This window comes from Conger conger, chromosome 1, assembly GCF_963514075.1.
Source record: "Conger conger chromosome 1, fConCon1.1, whole genome shotgun sequence".
In the NCBI taxonomy this organism is placed as follows: Eukaryota; Metazoa; Chordata; class Actinopteri; order Anguilliformes; family Congridae; genus Conger; species Conger conger.
This window is the reverse complement of record NC_083760.1, coordinates 10,641,308-10,658,750: the sequence shown is the minus strand read 5'-3', so window position 1 is coordinate 10,658,750 and position 17,443 is coordinate 10,641,308. Positions and strand designations below refer to the sequence as shown.

General features: G+C 46.5%; 1 protein-coding gene across 2 annotated transcripts; it reads left to right on the top strand.

Annotated features, from left to right (window-relative positions):
- Positions 1–88: 88 nt before the first annotated feature.
- Positions 89–16,491, top strand: LOC133138921 (tandem C2 domains nuclear protein). Of its 2 annotated transcripts, none has more exons than XM_061258075.1 (12): positions 89–212; positions 622–697; positions 1,069–1,278; positions 3,868–4,038; positions 5,062–5,138; positions 6,339–6,414; positions 6,911–7,011; positions 7,652–7,768; positions 9,429–9,620; positions 12,248–12,362; positions 13,114–13,313; positions 16,021–16,491. In XM_061258075.1, exons 2-12 carry the CDS (start codon positions 631–633, stop codon positions 16,129–16,131), a joined length of 1,437 nt encoding a protein of 478 aa, XP_061114059.1. In that variant the 5' UTR covers positions 89–212; positions 622–630; the 3' UTR covers positions 16,132–16,491. The 2 variants fall into 2 exon arrangements, with proteins under 2 accessions (XP_061114059.1, XP_061114050.1); XM_061258066.1 differs by having other exon boundaries at positions 137–212; positions 619–697.
- The last annotated feature ends 952 nt before the right edge of the window (positions 16,492–17,443 follow it).

Sequence of the window (17,443 nt, the reverse complement as noted above, 5' to 3'; positions counted from 1 at the left end):
TTGTATCGATTGCGCGCTGGAATCGGTTGCCAGAATCTGCCAGTTTGGTCTGACGTCAATCAAGAGGCGTGTAACTGGAGGGCGCTATGACCGAACTTTTGAAAGTCCCCACAGCATTAGAATGCTACAATGAACACACAAAGCGACTGTAGTACACCTGTTTTCATGAACGGTAGAGCTAGCTATACTTCTCCGGCGGAACAGTTGTTCGGGTAGGTTTAACCCGACTATTTTGCCATGTTTGTGGTTTCACGGGGGGTTCATTTTTTCAACTTGCCATTCGCAGTGTCATCCATTCACGCTGTTGAAAAGTAGTTTTGGTAGCCTAGTGACTGCAGCCAGTTGAGAGAACAGATAGATAGTTTCTGCGTTTTACCACAAATATGTTAATATTTTTAAACTTATCTTAGGAAAGATTGATTCACAAAATCCACTTTAACAACAATTTTTCACTTTTTCTTTTTTGGCTGATAATGGTAGAAGGAGTATAGCATATTAATTCAGTCCAGCTTTAAATCCGAAAGTTAACATTTTTTGGTTAATCATCAGCCGCAAATGTAGACAGAAACGGTCATTGCGGCTGTACCGAAATTGCTGTTTCCTGTGTCGAATCCAAAGCAGCTCAACAACATGGCAATGGAATGCATCAAGAACTGCTGCAAGAGCTTTCTGCGCAAGGAGGAGAAGGAGATCCAAGGTGGGCCGTTAACTCAGTATTTATCGGAGTCGTGGTGTATGAATGTTATACCTGTGATGTTACACCATATTCAGTTGCAGTTTCGCCGTATTGGCATTTAGGCTATTATGATCACAAGTACGCTTAAATTCAGTACGGGATGTAATTGTATCGGGAACTTCCAACTTCAAAAATACCATCAAGACTATTTCCTCAATAGTCTTGAGTTAGATTTCAAAACTCCTATTTAAGATTTTAAAGGGTATATCGCCCCCTAATGTACAGATGATGGTGATTATGACGCACTGATATGTATTTGTAAGTACAATGGGCTATAATGGAATGTAGCGGGGAGTGTACGCGTTTAATCGGTGATTGGCATTTTTCTGTAGTTATTAAAATGGCAGTGGTACCGGCCAGCACCACAGTCTCGGGGGTCGTCTCAGAATGCCCGCGGAGAGCGGTTGGTGTTTCGGAAGACTACCTCCTGTCCAAGCTTCCGCCCCACGGGAAAGAGGTGCCCTTTGTGGTCCCGACGTTCAAGCCCTCCTACATCCAGCCCAGCGGGTCCCTGTACCCCAACTACCAGGAGGGTCTGCATGGTACGCTCCTGACTCTACTCTCTTTCCCCGATTTCTCCTTTCATTTTAGGATCTTTTTCCTTGTCTAGGAGTCATCTGGAGGGCTCTGTGAAATTTCTGGGGCGACATTGGCTCAGGCGGTAAGAGCAGTCGTCTGGCAGTCAGAGGGTTGCCGGTTCAATCCTACCCTGGGTGTGTTGAAGTGTCCTGAGCCAGACACTTAACCCTCAATTGCTCATGCTGAGCTGGTTGGTGCCGTGCATGGCAGCCAATTTCCATTGGTGTGTGAGCGTGTGTATGAGTGGGTGAATGAGTAGCATCAATTGTACAGCGCTTGATAAAGGCACTATATAAATTCCAACCATTTACAATTTACCATTTACTGGCTTCCCCATTTTCAAACCAAAAAAACGGGGTCTGTAGGATACAAATCCCGACGGACCGTCAGTTTGATGCTGTGCAGAACCTCAGTGTCTCGGGCCCAGAATGCAGCGGTCAGGGCACTGGGTGCTCTTAGCCAGGTTGTGAGAATGAACTGGAACAGCAGTAAGAGGGGAAGAGGTTTGCTGGAAAGGTTGAGCTCTGAAAAGTGTCTGCTGGTTGGACAGCTCCTACCAGGGAAATGTAGACTGTTAAAGTCATTGCTGTCTGCCTTCGTTTCTGGCTCAGATGTGGAACATATACTTTGGCATATTTGCTGACTGCAGTGAAAGGATAATTGTCAAACAGCGCCTTGTGTGCTGAACAGAGAATTTTTTTTTCTGTCTAATTGGTATTAGGTTAGATTATCTCAATAGACCAGTGTGGTTTTACTGTATATTTCACAACCACAAATCAGTCAGGGCTTTGCCATTGTGCTAAAAATAACACTCTTTCTAAGAATCTTTTCAGAAAGGTATCAGGTTTTCAGAAACTATATTTAATGTGTACAAAAGAGCTGCAGTGTAAATATTCTCTGAATATCAAGATTACCCATTGAGATACATGTGTGATGGTATTCTTAAAGAATGCGTGTGATCTGCTTAAACTTGGTATGCTGAGCTCAGTGTGTGTGTGTGTGTGTGTGTGTGTGTGTGTGTGTGTGCGTATGTGTGTGTGTGTGTGTGTATGTGTATCCGTCTGTGTGTATGCATGTGTGTAAGTGTCCGTGAGTGTATGTGTATGCTTCCCTGTGTGTGCATGTATGTGTGTTTGTGTGCGTGTATGTGTATGCTTCGTGTGTGTGTTTTGCATCTCTGCACACATATGTGTGTCTGCATGTGTGCCCGTGTGTGTTGATTTGCCTCTCTGTGTGCATGTGTGCCCGTGTGTGTGTTGATTTGCCTCTCTGTGTGCATGTGTGCCTGTGTGTGTGTTGATTTGCCTCTCTGTGTGCATGTGTGCCTGTGTGTGTGTTGATTTGCCTCTCTGTGTACATGTGTGCCTGTGTGTGTGTTGATTTGCCTCTCTGTGTGCCTGTGTGTGTGTTGATTTGCCTCTCTGTGTGCATGTGTGCCCGTGTGTTGATTTGCCTCTCTGTGTGCATGTGTGCCCGTGTGTGTGTTGATTTGCCTCTCTGTGTGCCTGTGTGCCCGTGTGTGTGTTGATTTGCCTCTCTGTGTGTATGTGTGCCCGTGTGTGTGTTGATTTGTCTCTCTGTGTTGCAGGGTGTGCATGTGTGCGTGTTGATTTGTTTCTCTGTGTTGCAGAGTGTGCCCGTGTGTGTGTTGATTTGCCTCTCTGTGTGCCTGTGTGCCCGTGTGTGTGTGTTGATTTGCCTCTCTGTGTACATGTGTGCCCGTGTGTGTGTGTTGATTTGCCTCTCTGTGTTGCAGAGTGTGCCCGTGTGTGTGTTGATTTGCCTCTCTGTGTTGCAGAGTGTGCCCGTGTGTGTGTTGATTTGCCTCTCTGTGTGTATGTGTGCCCGTGTGTGTGTTGATTTGCCTCTCTGTGTCCCAGGGTGTACATGTGTGCCCGTGTGTGTGTTGATTTGCCTCTCTGTGTGCATGTGTGCCCGTGTGTGTGTTGATTTGCCTCTCTGTGTGCATGTGTGCCTGTGTGTGTGTTGATTTGCCTCTCTGTGTGCATGTGTGCCCGTGTGTGTGTTGATTTGCCTCTCTGTGTCGCAGGCTCTGCCAGGTGCCCGTGTGTGTGTTGATTTGCCTCTCTGTGTACATGTGTGCCCGTGTGTGCGTTGATTCGCCTCTCTGTGTACATGTGTGCCCGTGTGTGTGTTGATTTGCCTCTCTGTGTGCATGTGTGCCCGTGTGTGTGTTGATTTGCCTCTCTGTGTGCATGTGTGCCTGTGTGTGTGTTGATTTGCCTCTCTGTGTGCATGTGTGCCTGTGTGTGTGTTGATTTGCCTCTCTGTGTGCCCATGTGTGCCCATGTGTGTGTTGATTTGCCTCTCCGTGTCGCAGGCTCTGCCAGGTGCCCGTGTGTGTGTTGATTTGCCTCTCTGTGTACATGTGTGCCCGTGTGTGTGTTGATTTGCCTCTCTGTGTGCATGTGTGCCTGTGTGTGTGTTGATTTGCCTCTCTGTGTGCATGTGTGCCTGTGTGTGTGTTGATTTGCCTCTCTGTGTGCCCATGTGTGCCCGTGTGTGTGTTGATTTGCCTCTCCGTGTCGCAGGCTCTGCCAGGTGCACGTACGTGGACCGGAAGGCCGAGCTCACAGGGGCCAGTCACATCGTCTACGACCCCTACACCACGCTCCACTGCAGCCACGCAGCGGATCACGTCTCCCCCGGATCCGCGCGGCGGGTCGTCCCGAGCAACAGGACCGGCACCGCGCATGGCTTAGGTAAGAGAGGAACACCGCCGTGCGCTTCAGACACGCGGGTTATCTGTATCTTTTACTGCACTGCATCCCTGGAAGAGAGAACGACTCTGTGCCCATTTTCTGTTCAACCTGTTTCAGTCCCGGTTATTCATTTCTGTCCCCTGTAGGAGACCGTCAATTAAAATAAAGGATATATTTTAAAAATATTTTCACTGCACTGTGGATTTGTCATCCAAGACATGAGTGTTATGTAAAAAAAAAAGGGCGGGTTGCAGGAGGTTAAGCTGAATATTTCTGGCCGTGACGAGATTCTTTGCCTTTCCGTTTAACCTATTCCTATTTCTGTTTAACCTATAACCTATTTATTTAACCTGTTTCCCATTTACGATATTCAGTATTTTCCAATATTTCAGGTGAAGTCCTGAGAGTTCTTTATTATTTGACTTAATTTGACTCAATATATATATTACATTAAATATTATAATCTATGGCACACACAAGGCTAATCATGGTGAATACATTCAAAATGAATGCCAAAATAAATACCAAAAGTTTAATCTTTTTTTAATTTACTTTTATTCAGAGACATATTGTACGATTCCCTGTGTGTTTATGGATCAACTATATCAATGTTTCCATGTTCCATATGAATGTTTATATAAATACTCTTTATTTTTTATGACATAGACACACATTTTGTGCAGCTTACGAATCAGTTTTGCAAATCATTCATGGCAGGGGAAAAAAAGGCCTGTTGAAACGCTGTGTTTAATCTGGTGCACGTCCTGCTCGTGTAACAACATAAGTCCCGGTACTTTACGTAGATGCACACAGGTCAAATATTTGCACATGTGATTTCTGCCAATTGCATGTGTTTTACTGTCAGTGAACTGGGAAATGAATGTGATTTCTTATAATTGTTTGTCAACATTTACAATTCTGTACAGAAATTGTGTGTGTGTGTGTGTGTGTGCGGATGGGGCGGGGGGCAACGCTGTAACTCTGGTTTAAAAATGGCTGGCTGACTGACTGTTTGTGTTTCAGTGTGGGATCTAAAGAGTGGGAAACAAAGGTTGAGCAACTCCATGTTCGACCTCACGCATCCCCAAGGCCACATGGAGGTAATTGTGGGTCTGCAATCATGTCACATGACCACAAATGCTCCACAGTCACGCACCTGTGTCACATGACCACAAACGCATAATTACTACTGTTGTTGTTTTTTTTGTATTTTTTTGTGTGTGTGTGTGTGTGTGTGTGTGTGTGTGTGGGGGTGGGTGGGGGGTGGGGGGGGACGTAGGGGGGGAGGTGTTGGGCGGGATATAAACGTGGCTTGAATTATTTTATTTTGCCAATGCCTGTTATTTCATTACACATTGGAGTATAATAACACAGATTATTCTGTTTAATATTGTACGTCACAGTTTCTTTGTAGACTGGAAGGCAGCTTTGTTGATTACGTGGCTTTTGAAATGATAACTTTATTTGGGCTTGTCTGCAAACAAAAGGTGAGGTCTGGCCTGTCCTTAGCGGGCTGTTCATTTCACTCGGTCAGCCGTGTAAAGGAGATTGTATCCGCTTGCCACTAATACTCAATTCATAACTGAGAATAATAGATATTTGAAGTTATGATGACAGTTTTATTTCAAGGTTTGCCAAAAGCCACGATAAACATAGCAATTCTGTACACAAAACCCAGGATGTAATTGGTAGATTCTAGGACGGGGCCACAAAGCAGGCATTAATCTTAAAACTGGAAATGAGATTTCTTATTACATGGTCACATGATTACATGAAAACATGATTGTTTTAACAGGACAGACTGGTTCTCTATAGTTTATTTGGTCCCAGGCCCTGCACTTCTTATCTCAACAGCGCAGGGATTTCTTAGGCAGGGTATGACCCTGTATATGTTATATAACTTCACACTTCATAACTTCCTCTATCTCTGCCATGTTAATTCTGTTCATACATTTGTGGTTGCAGGTTTTTATCTGCATCAAAACACAAAAGTCACGGTGCAAATAATTATAGTATCCTCCTCAAAACTTTGTGAAAGCCCGGGGCATTTCCACGAAAGTCAAGTCTTCTTTTTCCATATATGGAAATAAGTTTGTGCTTTCCCTCCGTGCACTAATTTAATTTACAAATTTATCATAAAGTCTTAATGGAATTTAGTGCCATTTGTAATTCTGAGAACTCCAGACAAGGCTGCCTGGCCTTTGGCCCCGGATGGGGGGACGGGGGAGGGGGGGGGGCTAACTATGATGCATGTCATTGATGTCTGATGCCTTACACAATCTCTCCTGGCTCTTCCCCAGAGGTATGAGTCCGTGTCCAGTATCCAGAGCAGCCTGTCGTCCGTGAAAGACTCCCCCGACAGCAGCCGTAGCCTTGGTAACCATTTTATTTAAGCCCCTTTCATATACCACCACCTTCATTCCAAACAAACATCCACAAGGGGTCCCCGTTCCTGTGTTATATTCGGGTTTATGTTTGCCGCTTTTGCTGCGCAGGTTCCTAGTTTTTCTTTCGGGGAGGCGAATCCCCCCAGAACTCTTGCCCTGAAAGGACCAGGATTAGGGAGATTTAGATCAGCGCGTATTGTGCAAGCATGAAAGGGCAGGCACTGTAATCACTTCCAAATGCGTTCGCTCTCGTCCGGGCCAGCGGTCTTAAGATAAACTCTGAGATAGCTGAGTGACAGTCTCGTGAAGATAAAGCGTGAGACTTTCATCAACGTCCAGATCCCGCGTTTGTTCTCAAGTGTGAGAAGTTAACTGAATTAAACGATTACGGACTTGAGCCACGCCATGTGTGAGACATTGCTCAGACGCTGAGTACATGTCAGCGGGTTGGTGACCGTGTGTGTGTGTGTGTGTGTTCCGCACAGAGTCCATCACTCTCTCGGGCGATGAGAAGGAGCAGGGAAAGCTGAACGTCAGGCTGAGTTACCAGGAGGCCCTGGAGCAAATCTGGATCACGCTGGTGCAGGTAATGTTACACACCTGCTCGCCTTGTTCCTGGGTGAAACGCCCTATTGTCCGGCTTCGCTGCCGCTGAATGGGGCCTCTGTCTGCGGGGAGTCCTGGGCCCCGGAACGGCCATCCAACTCCTCCATCCGACCACTGAATCCCTTCCCCCACCTCCTCCTCCTCCATCCTGCTCTTTTTACATTTGTTTTTCAACATTAGAGGAATCCATTTTACTTTTTTTTTGGTTTATGGGCAGTGTAGGTCACGGGTAGGCAACCCCGGTCCCCGGAGTGAAAGTGACGTTTCTGGTTTTTGTTCCATCTGAGCTTAATCACAAGAGTTTTATGGATGACTAGAAGTCTGCAGCTGAATAATGTGAACGGTAAAATGCCTCCAGCACAACATAAACCTGATTAATTATTGCTAGTTAAAAGGAATCCAATTTTATAGTTACAGGCTTGGGTGGAGCAAAAACCAGGACCATCTCTGGCACCTGTGGACAAGGGTTGCCTTCCCCTGGTCTGGGTCATAGGTCATAGGTTCCCTACCCCTGCTCTAGGTCATACCTCACAAAACAACTACAAGGGGTATTATAGATGGCATGCTGAAGAGTGAAATGGATATGGGACTGTGGTGTTTACGATGGCTTTCTCCCCCAGTGTAAGAACGTGCACTACCCCTTGGACAGCGGGGGGCTGCAGAGGATTGGGGTGAAGGGCGTCATCAGCCTCTCCAAACCAGTGCACTTCAAAAGCTCCGTGAAGGAAGCCTCATTGGTGAGTCCAACCTGGCAACCCTTAAACCGCATAGCTTTTGAGTCCAACCTGGCAACCCTGAAACCGCAGAGCATTTTTTGCCCAACCTGGCAACTCTGAAACCACAGAGCATTTGAGCCCAACCTGGCAACCCTGAAACAACAGAGCATTTCAGCCCAACCTGGCTACCCTTAAAGCACAGAGCACTTGACCCCAACCTGGCAACCATGAAACCAGAGAGCATTTCAGCCCAACCTGGCAACCCTGAAACCACATAGCATTGGGGACCAACCTGGCAACCCTGAAACAACATAACATTTGAGACGATACTGGCAACCCTGAAACCACATAGCATTGGGGACCAACCTGGCAACCCTGAAACAACAGAGCATTGGAGCCCAACCTGGCAACCCTTAAACCACATAGCTTTGGGGCCCAACCTGGCAACCCTTAAACCACATAGCATTTGAGCCCAACCTGGCAACCCTTAAACCACATCGCATTTCATCCCAGCCTGGCAACCATTAAACCACATAGCATTTCATCCCAGCCTGGCAACCCTTAAACCACATAGTATTTGAGCCCACCCTTGATGCTCTGAAACGTAGCGTTCACTGTACTTCATGTCCAAAAAAGGGTACCAGTCTCATGCACATAGTCTGAATATGTCTTCATTTTTCATGAAAAGGTTATGTACTGTATATTTAAGCACTGAGTTGGTCCTCAATTATGTGATCCTGGGGGCTACTGCCTGCTAAAGCACTGTTCTCGTGGATGGATGGCTGCACGGTCTGGCATTGAATCTAGGCTATAGCAGTGCTGACAGTTGCTGGAAGCAGACAGGTTGGCTCTAGAGTCCACCCAGGGATGGGGCTTCTCATCACATCCCCAGCAGCCTTCACTGGTCATTCAGACACCCACGACTCCGCCTATTGACCTGCACGAGAAGAGTCTTCCTCCGACTCATGTCCGTGTGAGCCCAGCTTGTGACCTCTGGCATGATGAGAGCAAAGACGTACAAATAACTGGTGCAATTCTGGATTGTAGTGTAAATCCCTTGTAAACTTGGCCTGTGTTTCCCTGTAATGTAAATCCCTTGTAAACTCTCTCTGTGTTTGCCTGTAATGTAAATCCCTTGTAAACTCTCTCTGTGTTTGCCTGTAATGTAAATCCCTTGTAAACTTCCCCTGTGTTCCCCTATAATGTAAATCCCTTGTAAACTCTCCCTTGTGTTTCCCTGTAATGTGCATCCCTTGTAAACTCTCTTTGTTTCCTGGTAATGTACATCCCTTTTAAACTGTCTGTGTTTGCCTGTAATGTAAATCCCTTGTAAACTCTCTGTATTCCCTGTGATGTAAATCCCATATAAACTCTCTCTGTGTTTCCCTTAAATGTAAATCCATTGTAAACTCGCCCTGTGTTTCCCTGTAATGTAAATCCCCTGTAAACTCTCCCTTGTGTTTCCCTGTTATGTAAATCCTGTGTAAACTCTCTCTGTGTTTCCCTGTAATGTAAATCCCCTGTAAACTCTCCCTTGTGATTTCCTGTTATGTAAATCCCCTGTAAACTCTCCCTTGTGTTTCCCTGTAATGTAAATCCTGTGTAAACTCTCTCTGTGTTTCCCTGTAATGTAAATCCCTTGTAAACTCGGCCTGTGTTTTCCCCGCTCTCTCTCCTCCAGGACATGGCGTTCATGGAGACCTTCGTGTTCGCCCTGCAGCTGCAGCAGCTGCGCACCGCCAGCCTCACCCTCCGGCTTCAGGCCCACGTGCCCCGGAAATGCACCCTGGGCGAGTGCGTCCTCTCCCTCCGCCAGCTGGGCCCCCAGGAGACGGAGCACTGGCTGGACATCAACCCACCGTCCCGCGCCCCGGTTAGTCCCGCCCCTCCCCATGGGCCTGCTTCCCTCCTTAACCCTTAGAAGAGTAATGCACTTTTCCTGTTTCCTGTTGTTTTCCTGTAAATATGTTGTTAGAATGTTGCCATGCATTCTTATTCTTCTGCACTAATTTGTCATTGAAAGTGACGTTCTAGAACACTGACTGTTTCATTTTGAAAAATCATTCAAAAAAACCTACTCTACCACAGATAGAGTGCATTACTTGCTCAACCCAATGTAGCTTTGTACATTTTAGAGACATGGCGTAATATGTGTAAGGTAGTAAGGAAACCAGTAGACCCAGAAACTACAGTTAGAAATGAACAGGGCACTTCGGCCAGAGATTCTGAAAAAGATTTTGTTTTATTACCTGCCCCCCCGGCATTCCTCTCCAGAACGGTACAGTGGTTTAATCCGTAGGTGAGTAGGTTTACCTGCAGCGGCAGGTTTCAGGATTTCACAGAGAAATAGGTCACTCGGAACGATCACACTGGTGATTAAAATGCAAATGCAATGCTGGGTTCTTGCTGAAACCTGTGCCAATTTATCACAACATGTCTGCGAAACAACCGCAGAGCTGTCAGGAAAGCACACACTGCCATTTAGGCGCTCGGGTATTTGTTGCCATGGCGAGAACAGAAAAATGTGATTGGAATGTTGTTAACTAAACATTCTAATGCTGATGTAACTATGACTACTGGTGACTAAAGGCGATGGAGTTCTAGAACACTGACTTTGGAAAAAGACTTTCCGACCGAAGGGTTAAACATCTCCGGGCAAGGGAAGGTTTTATATTGGTGCAGCTGTGCAAGGTAGAGTAAAGGCTTTCGTTTTTACTGGTGATGCAGATTTATTGGAGTGCGCCTTGCAGATGACTCCACTGAATATGATAGCCAATAAGGAAATGTTTGAGAGCCTCGGTGAGCTCACAGAAACCTTATCCAGTTACACGGTGCAATGAATGGGGTCTGTGGCAATAAGTGACCGGTGAACGACTTGGTATTACGGTAAGGTAGTATTTCAAGGGCTAATAACCAAGCGTTTGCGTCAATAAACTATATTGGCTCCTGTAATAAGCTTGATGGAGGCCATATTTCAGTGCATTTTAAGACCTTTGATACAGGCCAGATTAGGTCCTGGTTAATACCTCAATGTTCCTGGTTTATACGTAAGTGTTCCTGGTTTATACGTAAGCGTTCCTGGTTAATACGTAAGTGCTCCTGATTTATACGTAAGTGCTCCCGGTTTATACGTAAGTCCTCCACGCAAGTGTTCCTGTTTTATATGTAAGTGTGCCTCGTTAACACTATCGCCCAGATTGACAAAGATATATTTTAAGCTCCTCTGGTCCACACACAGCTGAGCAAACATACATAAAACAGAATATAAAAATGACTTTCAGGTAGTTACACTACTGTATATTAGATCAAATGAATGTGTTGTTCCTTTTTTAATTGTTAAAGGTTTTATAAGGAACAAAATAAATAAAAGAAAGATAATCTTTTTGCACATTTTGAAAAGGAGAGAAAAAGCATTAGAGAAAACATGGGTAGCAATTTGCTGTGGAAGGAAATTGGTCTTCAAAGCAATTTTTAATGTTCAAAAATAGGAAAGAGGCTAGGATTCTGGTGCTGTAAACTTAAGGTTGGGGAAAGTAGGTCACGAGCCAAACAGTACGGATGGAGGAGACTGTCGATAATGGGTCTGTATTTCAGGAAAAGGAGGGCAGTGAGCAGTTACGTCTGCACTTGCCGTCTTAAAAGCGGTTAGTGAATCATCTCCCTCCGCGGGAGGCCTGCTGTCAGGTCTCTGGAGATGGAGTGACGTGTGTGTGTGACGAACGTGCCCACATTTGAGCATTTTTGTTCTGCCCAGGAATGCGTGTCTGATAGGGCTGAAAAAAATTAATTGCAAGGAGAATTTGATGAGGTAGGGCAGCACGGATGGTGCAGTGGGTAATGCAGTGGGTAGCCCTGCCGCCTCACAGCAAGGAGGTCCTGGGTTCGAATCCCGGTCGGCCGGGGCCTCTCTGTGTGGAGTTTGCACGTTCTCCCCGTGTTTGCGTGGGTTTTCTCCCACAGTCCAAAGACATGCCGGTTAGGCTGATTGGAGAGTCTAAATTGCCCATAGGTATGAGTGTGTGAGTGAATGGTGTGTGTGCCCTGCGATCGACTGACGACCTGTCCAGGGTGTGTTCCTGCCTTTCGCCCAATGTATGCTGGGATAGGCTCCTGCCCCCCTGCAACCCTGTTCAGGATAAGCGGGTTAAGGTAATGGATGGAAGGATGGAATTTGATGAGGTCTTGGAACTTTTGAGAAAGGGATGCATACTTAAGGAACGTTATCTGGTGGTCTTTTTGAGCAATGAAGTCTTGGACTTGGAAGAACGCTGTACGTCATACGTTATATATATATATATATTTCTGCGGGTGTTCGTGTCTGTGTGTTTTTGTTTTGTGTGTGATTGCATATGTTTACATTACCTGTGCGTGTGTGTTTAACTGTGTGTTTGTGTGCGTACATGTGCATGTGTATGTGCGTTGTATTTATGTCTGTGTGTGTGTATGTGTGTGTGACTCTACACACGTGGAAGTGACAAGGGAACCGTTGTCTTCCTCCAGGTCTGCCATGCGGAACTCCATCTTGCCACCTGCTTCCAGCCCGTTAATGGTCGCATTCAGATCCAGGTCCTGGAAGCACAGAACCTCCCAGGATCCTCTGCTCCACTCGGCCAGAGTAGGTTTCCTGACCTTTAAACCCTGAAACTTGTGATTCCAGGTTGTGGCCATTTTAATGCTACTGCGCTTTACAGTGAGCACTTTATTAGGTATTTATTAGACTTACTTTGGCTTCCCATCCACTTGGGAGGTTTGATGCGTTGTGTGTTCAGAGATGCTCTTCTGCATACCACTGTTGTAATGTGTGGTTATTTGTGTTACTGTCACCTTCCTGTCAGCTCTGACCAGTCTGGCCCTTGTCCTCTGACCTCTGTTTTGCTCACAGAACCAGAATCAGTAGATGTTTTTAGTTTTTCGCACCATTCTCTACCAGCTCTATAGAGGCTGTCAGGAGATCAGCAGCTTCGGAGATACTCAAACCACCCTTTCTGGCACCAACAATCATTCAACTGTCAAAATCACGTAGATCACATTTCTTCCCCATTCTGACATTTGCTCTGAAAAACAGCTGGACCTTTTGACCACGTCTGCATGGTGTTATGCATTTAGCTGCCGGCACATGATTGGCTGATTAAATATTTGCATTAACAAGCTGGTGTACCGGTCTACCTAATAAAGTGCTCAGTGAGTGTATATTGACTGTGAATGGAAATGGCTAATATTTACTACTCTCTCTCCCTCCCTCCCCTGCTCTCTATCTCCCTCTCCCGTCGTCTCTTTCTCTTTCTCTTTCTGTCCCTCTCTCCCTCTCTCTCCCTCTCTCTCCCTCCATCCCCTCCTCTCTCTCCCTCTCTCCCTCTCTCCCCCAGGTTTCTTTGTGAAGGTGGAGATGCACTCGTTTGGGAGGCTGGTGACCAAGCAGAAGACCCGGGCCCTCAGGGCCTCGGGGGCCTCGGTCAGGTGGGCGGAGTCCTTTCCGTTTCCCGTGGCGATACAGGAGCAGGGCGTCCACATCTCTGCCAAACTCTACAGCCGGAGCTCCGTGCGCAGGAAGCACTTTCTGGGCCAGGTGAGTGAGTGAGTGTCTGTGTGTGTGTGTGGCCAGGTGAGTGAGTGAGTGAGTATGTGTGTGTGTGTGTGTGTGTGTTGCCAGGTGAGTATGTGTGTGTGTGTGTGTGTGTGTGTGGCCAGGTGAGTGAGTGAGTATGTGTGTGTGAGTGTGTGTTTGTGGCCAGGTGAGTGTGTTTGTGTCTGTGGTCAGGTGAGTGTGTGTGTTGCCAGGTGAGTGTGTGTTTGTGGCCAGGTGAGTGTGTTTGTGTCTGTGGCCAGGTGAGTGTGTGTGTGTTGCCAGGTGAGTGTGTGTTTGTGGCCAGGTGAGTGTGTGTTTGTGGCCAGGTGAGTGTGTTTTTGTGGCCAGGTGAGTGTGTGTGTGTGTCGCCAGGTGAGTGTGTTTGTGGCCAGGTGAGTGTGTGTGTGTGTGGCCAGGTGAGTGAGTGAGTGTGTGTTTGTGGCCAGGTGAGTGTGTGTTTGTGGCCAGGTGAGTGTGTGTTTGTGGCCAGGTGAGTGAATGTGTGTTTGTTGGAAAGTGAGTGTGTGTGTGACTAGGTGAGTGTTTGTGGCCAGGTTGAGTGTGTGTTTGTGGCCAGGTGAGTGTGTGTGTTGCCAGGTGAGTGTGTGTTTGTGGCCAGGTGAGTGTGTGTGTGTCGCCAGGTGAGTGTGTGTTTGTGGCCAGGTGAGTGTGTGTGTGTCGCCAGGTGAGTGTGTGTTTGTGGCCAGGTGAGTGTGTGGCTGTGGCCAGGTGAGTGTGTGTTTGTGGCCAGGTGAGTGTGTGTGTGTTTGTGGGAAGGTGAGTGTGTATTTGTGTAACACACTACATACACTGTACATACCCCATTTCCCATAAAATACCTCTCACTTACTCTCTCACCGCCCCTTCTGCCTCAAATGTCAAAATCAAGTCTGTGTTTGCAGCGTCTAAGAGAGTGCTTTGTGAGAAAATGTCAAATGTATCAGTTACTTACTGTCATTCTTGGAGGTGTTTCACTTGCTTTCAGACTCCCGCAAGCTTTGGGATATTTATACAGCTTGCAGATCTTTGGACTGGTTCTAGAAAGACTAACAGCTATGAGGTGTTATAGTGCATGAGTTGCTTACAAACGTCTTTGACTTTCACTAAAGTGAGTGAGAGTTTGGGCACAAGCTTTGAAAATATAAAGTGGTAGAAATGTGTCTGTGCGTTTATTGTAAATTTTTAGGCTGATCTCATAAGACTTGAATTACGTGATAAAGTCTAATGTTTTTAGCTATGAGGTTGGGATGTAAGGACTGATTCAGTGTGTGCATTGAAACGAGGTAGATGCAACAAGTGAACGTTTATTGATTTTTTAAATCCAAACACAAAACAAGGGCTCACTCAGGTAAGCCAACTTGTCAATGGTAATGTGTTGCAAAGTATTTCGGGGCTTACTGATTTTGGTATTTGTTTGGAGCTTTGAGAATTCTTTGGGTCTTTTGGGGGCGCCGTATGTTTTGAAGTGGACTGAACCATCAAGCATCACAATAATAACTGAAACAGTGTGCGCATTCATCAGAATTTATTGGCCGAGTGAGCTCACACACACAAGGAATATGACTGCAGAAAGGTGTCCACCTGTGCCTTACAAAATACAGAACGAGAAACAAACAAGACAATAAATATTAAATGGCTCAATATAAAAATAGCGTAAAAAAAGAACATTTACAGTTCTGGCTTGAACATTGCACATAAGAGAGATCTGTAGGGTTGTGTTAATTGTTCATGATTGAAGTGGCTTGTGGGAAAAACAGTTCTTCAGCGTGTTTGTTTTGGCACGTAGGGCTCTGTAGGGTCTGCCAGAGGGGAGAAGCTCAGAAAGGCTGTGGCCTGGGTGTGTGGGGTCTGTGATGATCTTTCCTGCCCGTTTCCTGACTCCTGGATGTGTACAGGTCCTGTAGGGTGGGCTGCTGCACTGACGCAGTGCATTTAGGGACCAATTGTATCGTGTGTATTGATGACTGGTTCTATTGTTTCTCTACAGTTTAATGCAGTGTGTGTTTCAAAAGGGATCAATGCAGTGTTTTGAGAGCGATTAAATGGCGTGTTTCGGTATGAAATGGCGCTGGTGCGGCGGCATGGATGGTGCAGTGGGTAGCGCTGCCGCCTCGCAGCGAGGAGCTCCTGGGTTCGAATCCCCGTCGGCCGGGGCCTCTCTGTGCGGAGTTTGCATGTTCTCCCCGTGTCTGCGTGGGTTTCCTCCGGGTACTCCGGTTTCCTCCCACAGTCCAAAGACATGCACGTTAGGCTGATTGGAGAGTCTAAATTGCCCGTAGGTATGAGTGTGTGAGTGAATGGTGTGTGCGCCCTGCGATGGACTGGCGACCTGTCCAGGGTGTATTCCTGCCTTTCGCCCAATGTATGCTGGGATAGGCTCCAGCCCCCCTGCGACCCTGATCAGGATAAGCGGGTTCAGATAATGGATGGATGGATGGATGGATGGATGGATGGTGCTGGTGCGTTTCAGTATGAACTGACATGTTTCAGTATGAAATGGTGCTGGTGCGTTTCAGTATGAACTGACATGTTTCAGTATGAAATGGTGTGTTTCAGTATGAAATTACGTTTTTCAGTATGAAATGGTGTGTTTCAGTATGAAATGGCGTGTTTCAATATGAAATGACATGTTTCAGTATGAAATGGTGCGTTTCAGTATGAAATGGCGTGTTTCAGTATGAACTGACGCAGGCCGATTTTTCGACAGGTGCACCTGGGGTACGAGAGCTCGTCCCGCGAGGCGGTGGAACAGTGGCGGGACACCATGGCGCTGCCGGAGAAGGTGGTGGTGGTTTGGCACAGACTGAGCACCAGCTAAGGGCGGGGGGTGCAGGACAGCCCAACACCGAGAGGAACACGGCGGCCCCCACGCCACCCTCAGCCAGTTTCACACTGCCGCTAACGGCATCTCCAGTCCTGGAGCTCCCAGTACGGGGGTCTCCTCCACTGCCCTACACACACACACCTCAACCAGCTCTGGCCTTGGCACAGCTCAGGGCCCGGGGGAGCCGGGCCAGCTGGAAATGGAGCCTTAAGGACATGCATTTCATTTACACCGGGACGGACGTGTACCTCACAGACGGATCTAATTCCTCCAGAGAAAGCTAAATGTGCCCCTTTGTTCTACCCTGTGAATGAAGTGGGCTGTGTGTGTGTGTGTGTGTGTGTGTGTGTGTGTGTGTGTGTGTGTGTGTTATTCTGTCCTCAGTTTTTACTCTGTGATGTGAGAGTTGGCAAATTGTGAGTTGCCTGTTTTTTGTTTTTTTCTTCTTCTTCTTCTTCTTCTTCTTTTGTAGTGTCGAAGGCAATCTGTGTTGTTGCTAAGGCAAATATTGTTGGGTCTGTTTGGTTACTCAACAGCGATAAAACGGTTACTCACTATTTAGTGATAAAATTCTGCCGGTGGCTAAATAGCGTTCCGTGCTTTCGTAGCGGTGTGGCGTGTTCGGTCACGGCTGTGGGTGCTCTGACTGGCAGAGGGGCCAGCGGACACATCATCCCTCCTGCTGGGAGCATGATTGCTCTGGCCTACACTCCCAACCTGCCTCCCACTCCCTGGCTGCCGGGTCCGATCTACGTGTCGGAGGATTTTGGCACAAAGAGTGAACTCGTCAGAGAGAACGCTCAAGTGACTGAACAATGGGCTTTTAGCACAGATATTCTTCCTCCACATTATTACGTTGGCTTATATAACTTGTATGCTGCAGTACAAGTTACTCGCACTGGCAGAAATGTAGGGTTTATCGGTTTTAATGTATTAATTTATAAGCTAACACATTGTACATTTTAAAGGGCTCAATATTGATGCAATCTTAAATAATCAACGGGGAAAAAAACAAAAAACAATTTTGCATGATTCCTGTTCAGAATACTGCCACTGTGACTTTTGTGTAGGCTACAGATTATTCAGTTATTCTGTCTAGCTATGAGGAAGTAGAGGTACACTTTGTGTATTTACTCTTTGCTAAACCATGTTTTTTTTCTCTCACTGTGAAGCAATGTGCAAACATTTACATTTGTTAACAATTTGTATGGAATAACATTCGTATTTAATAATTGTCAGCCAGTCAATGTATTGTAGTGCTGCTAAAGGTTAACTTTTATTTTACTTTACTTTTCATGGCTGGCTG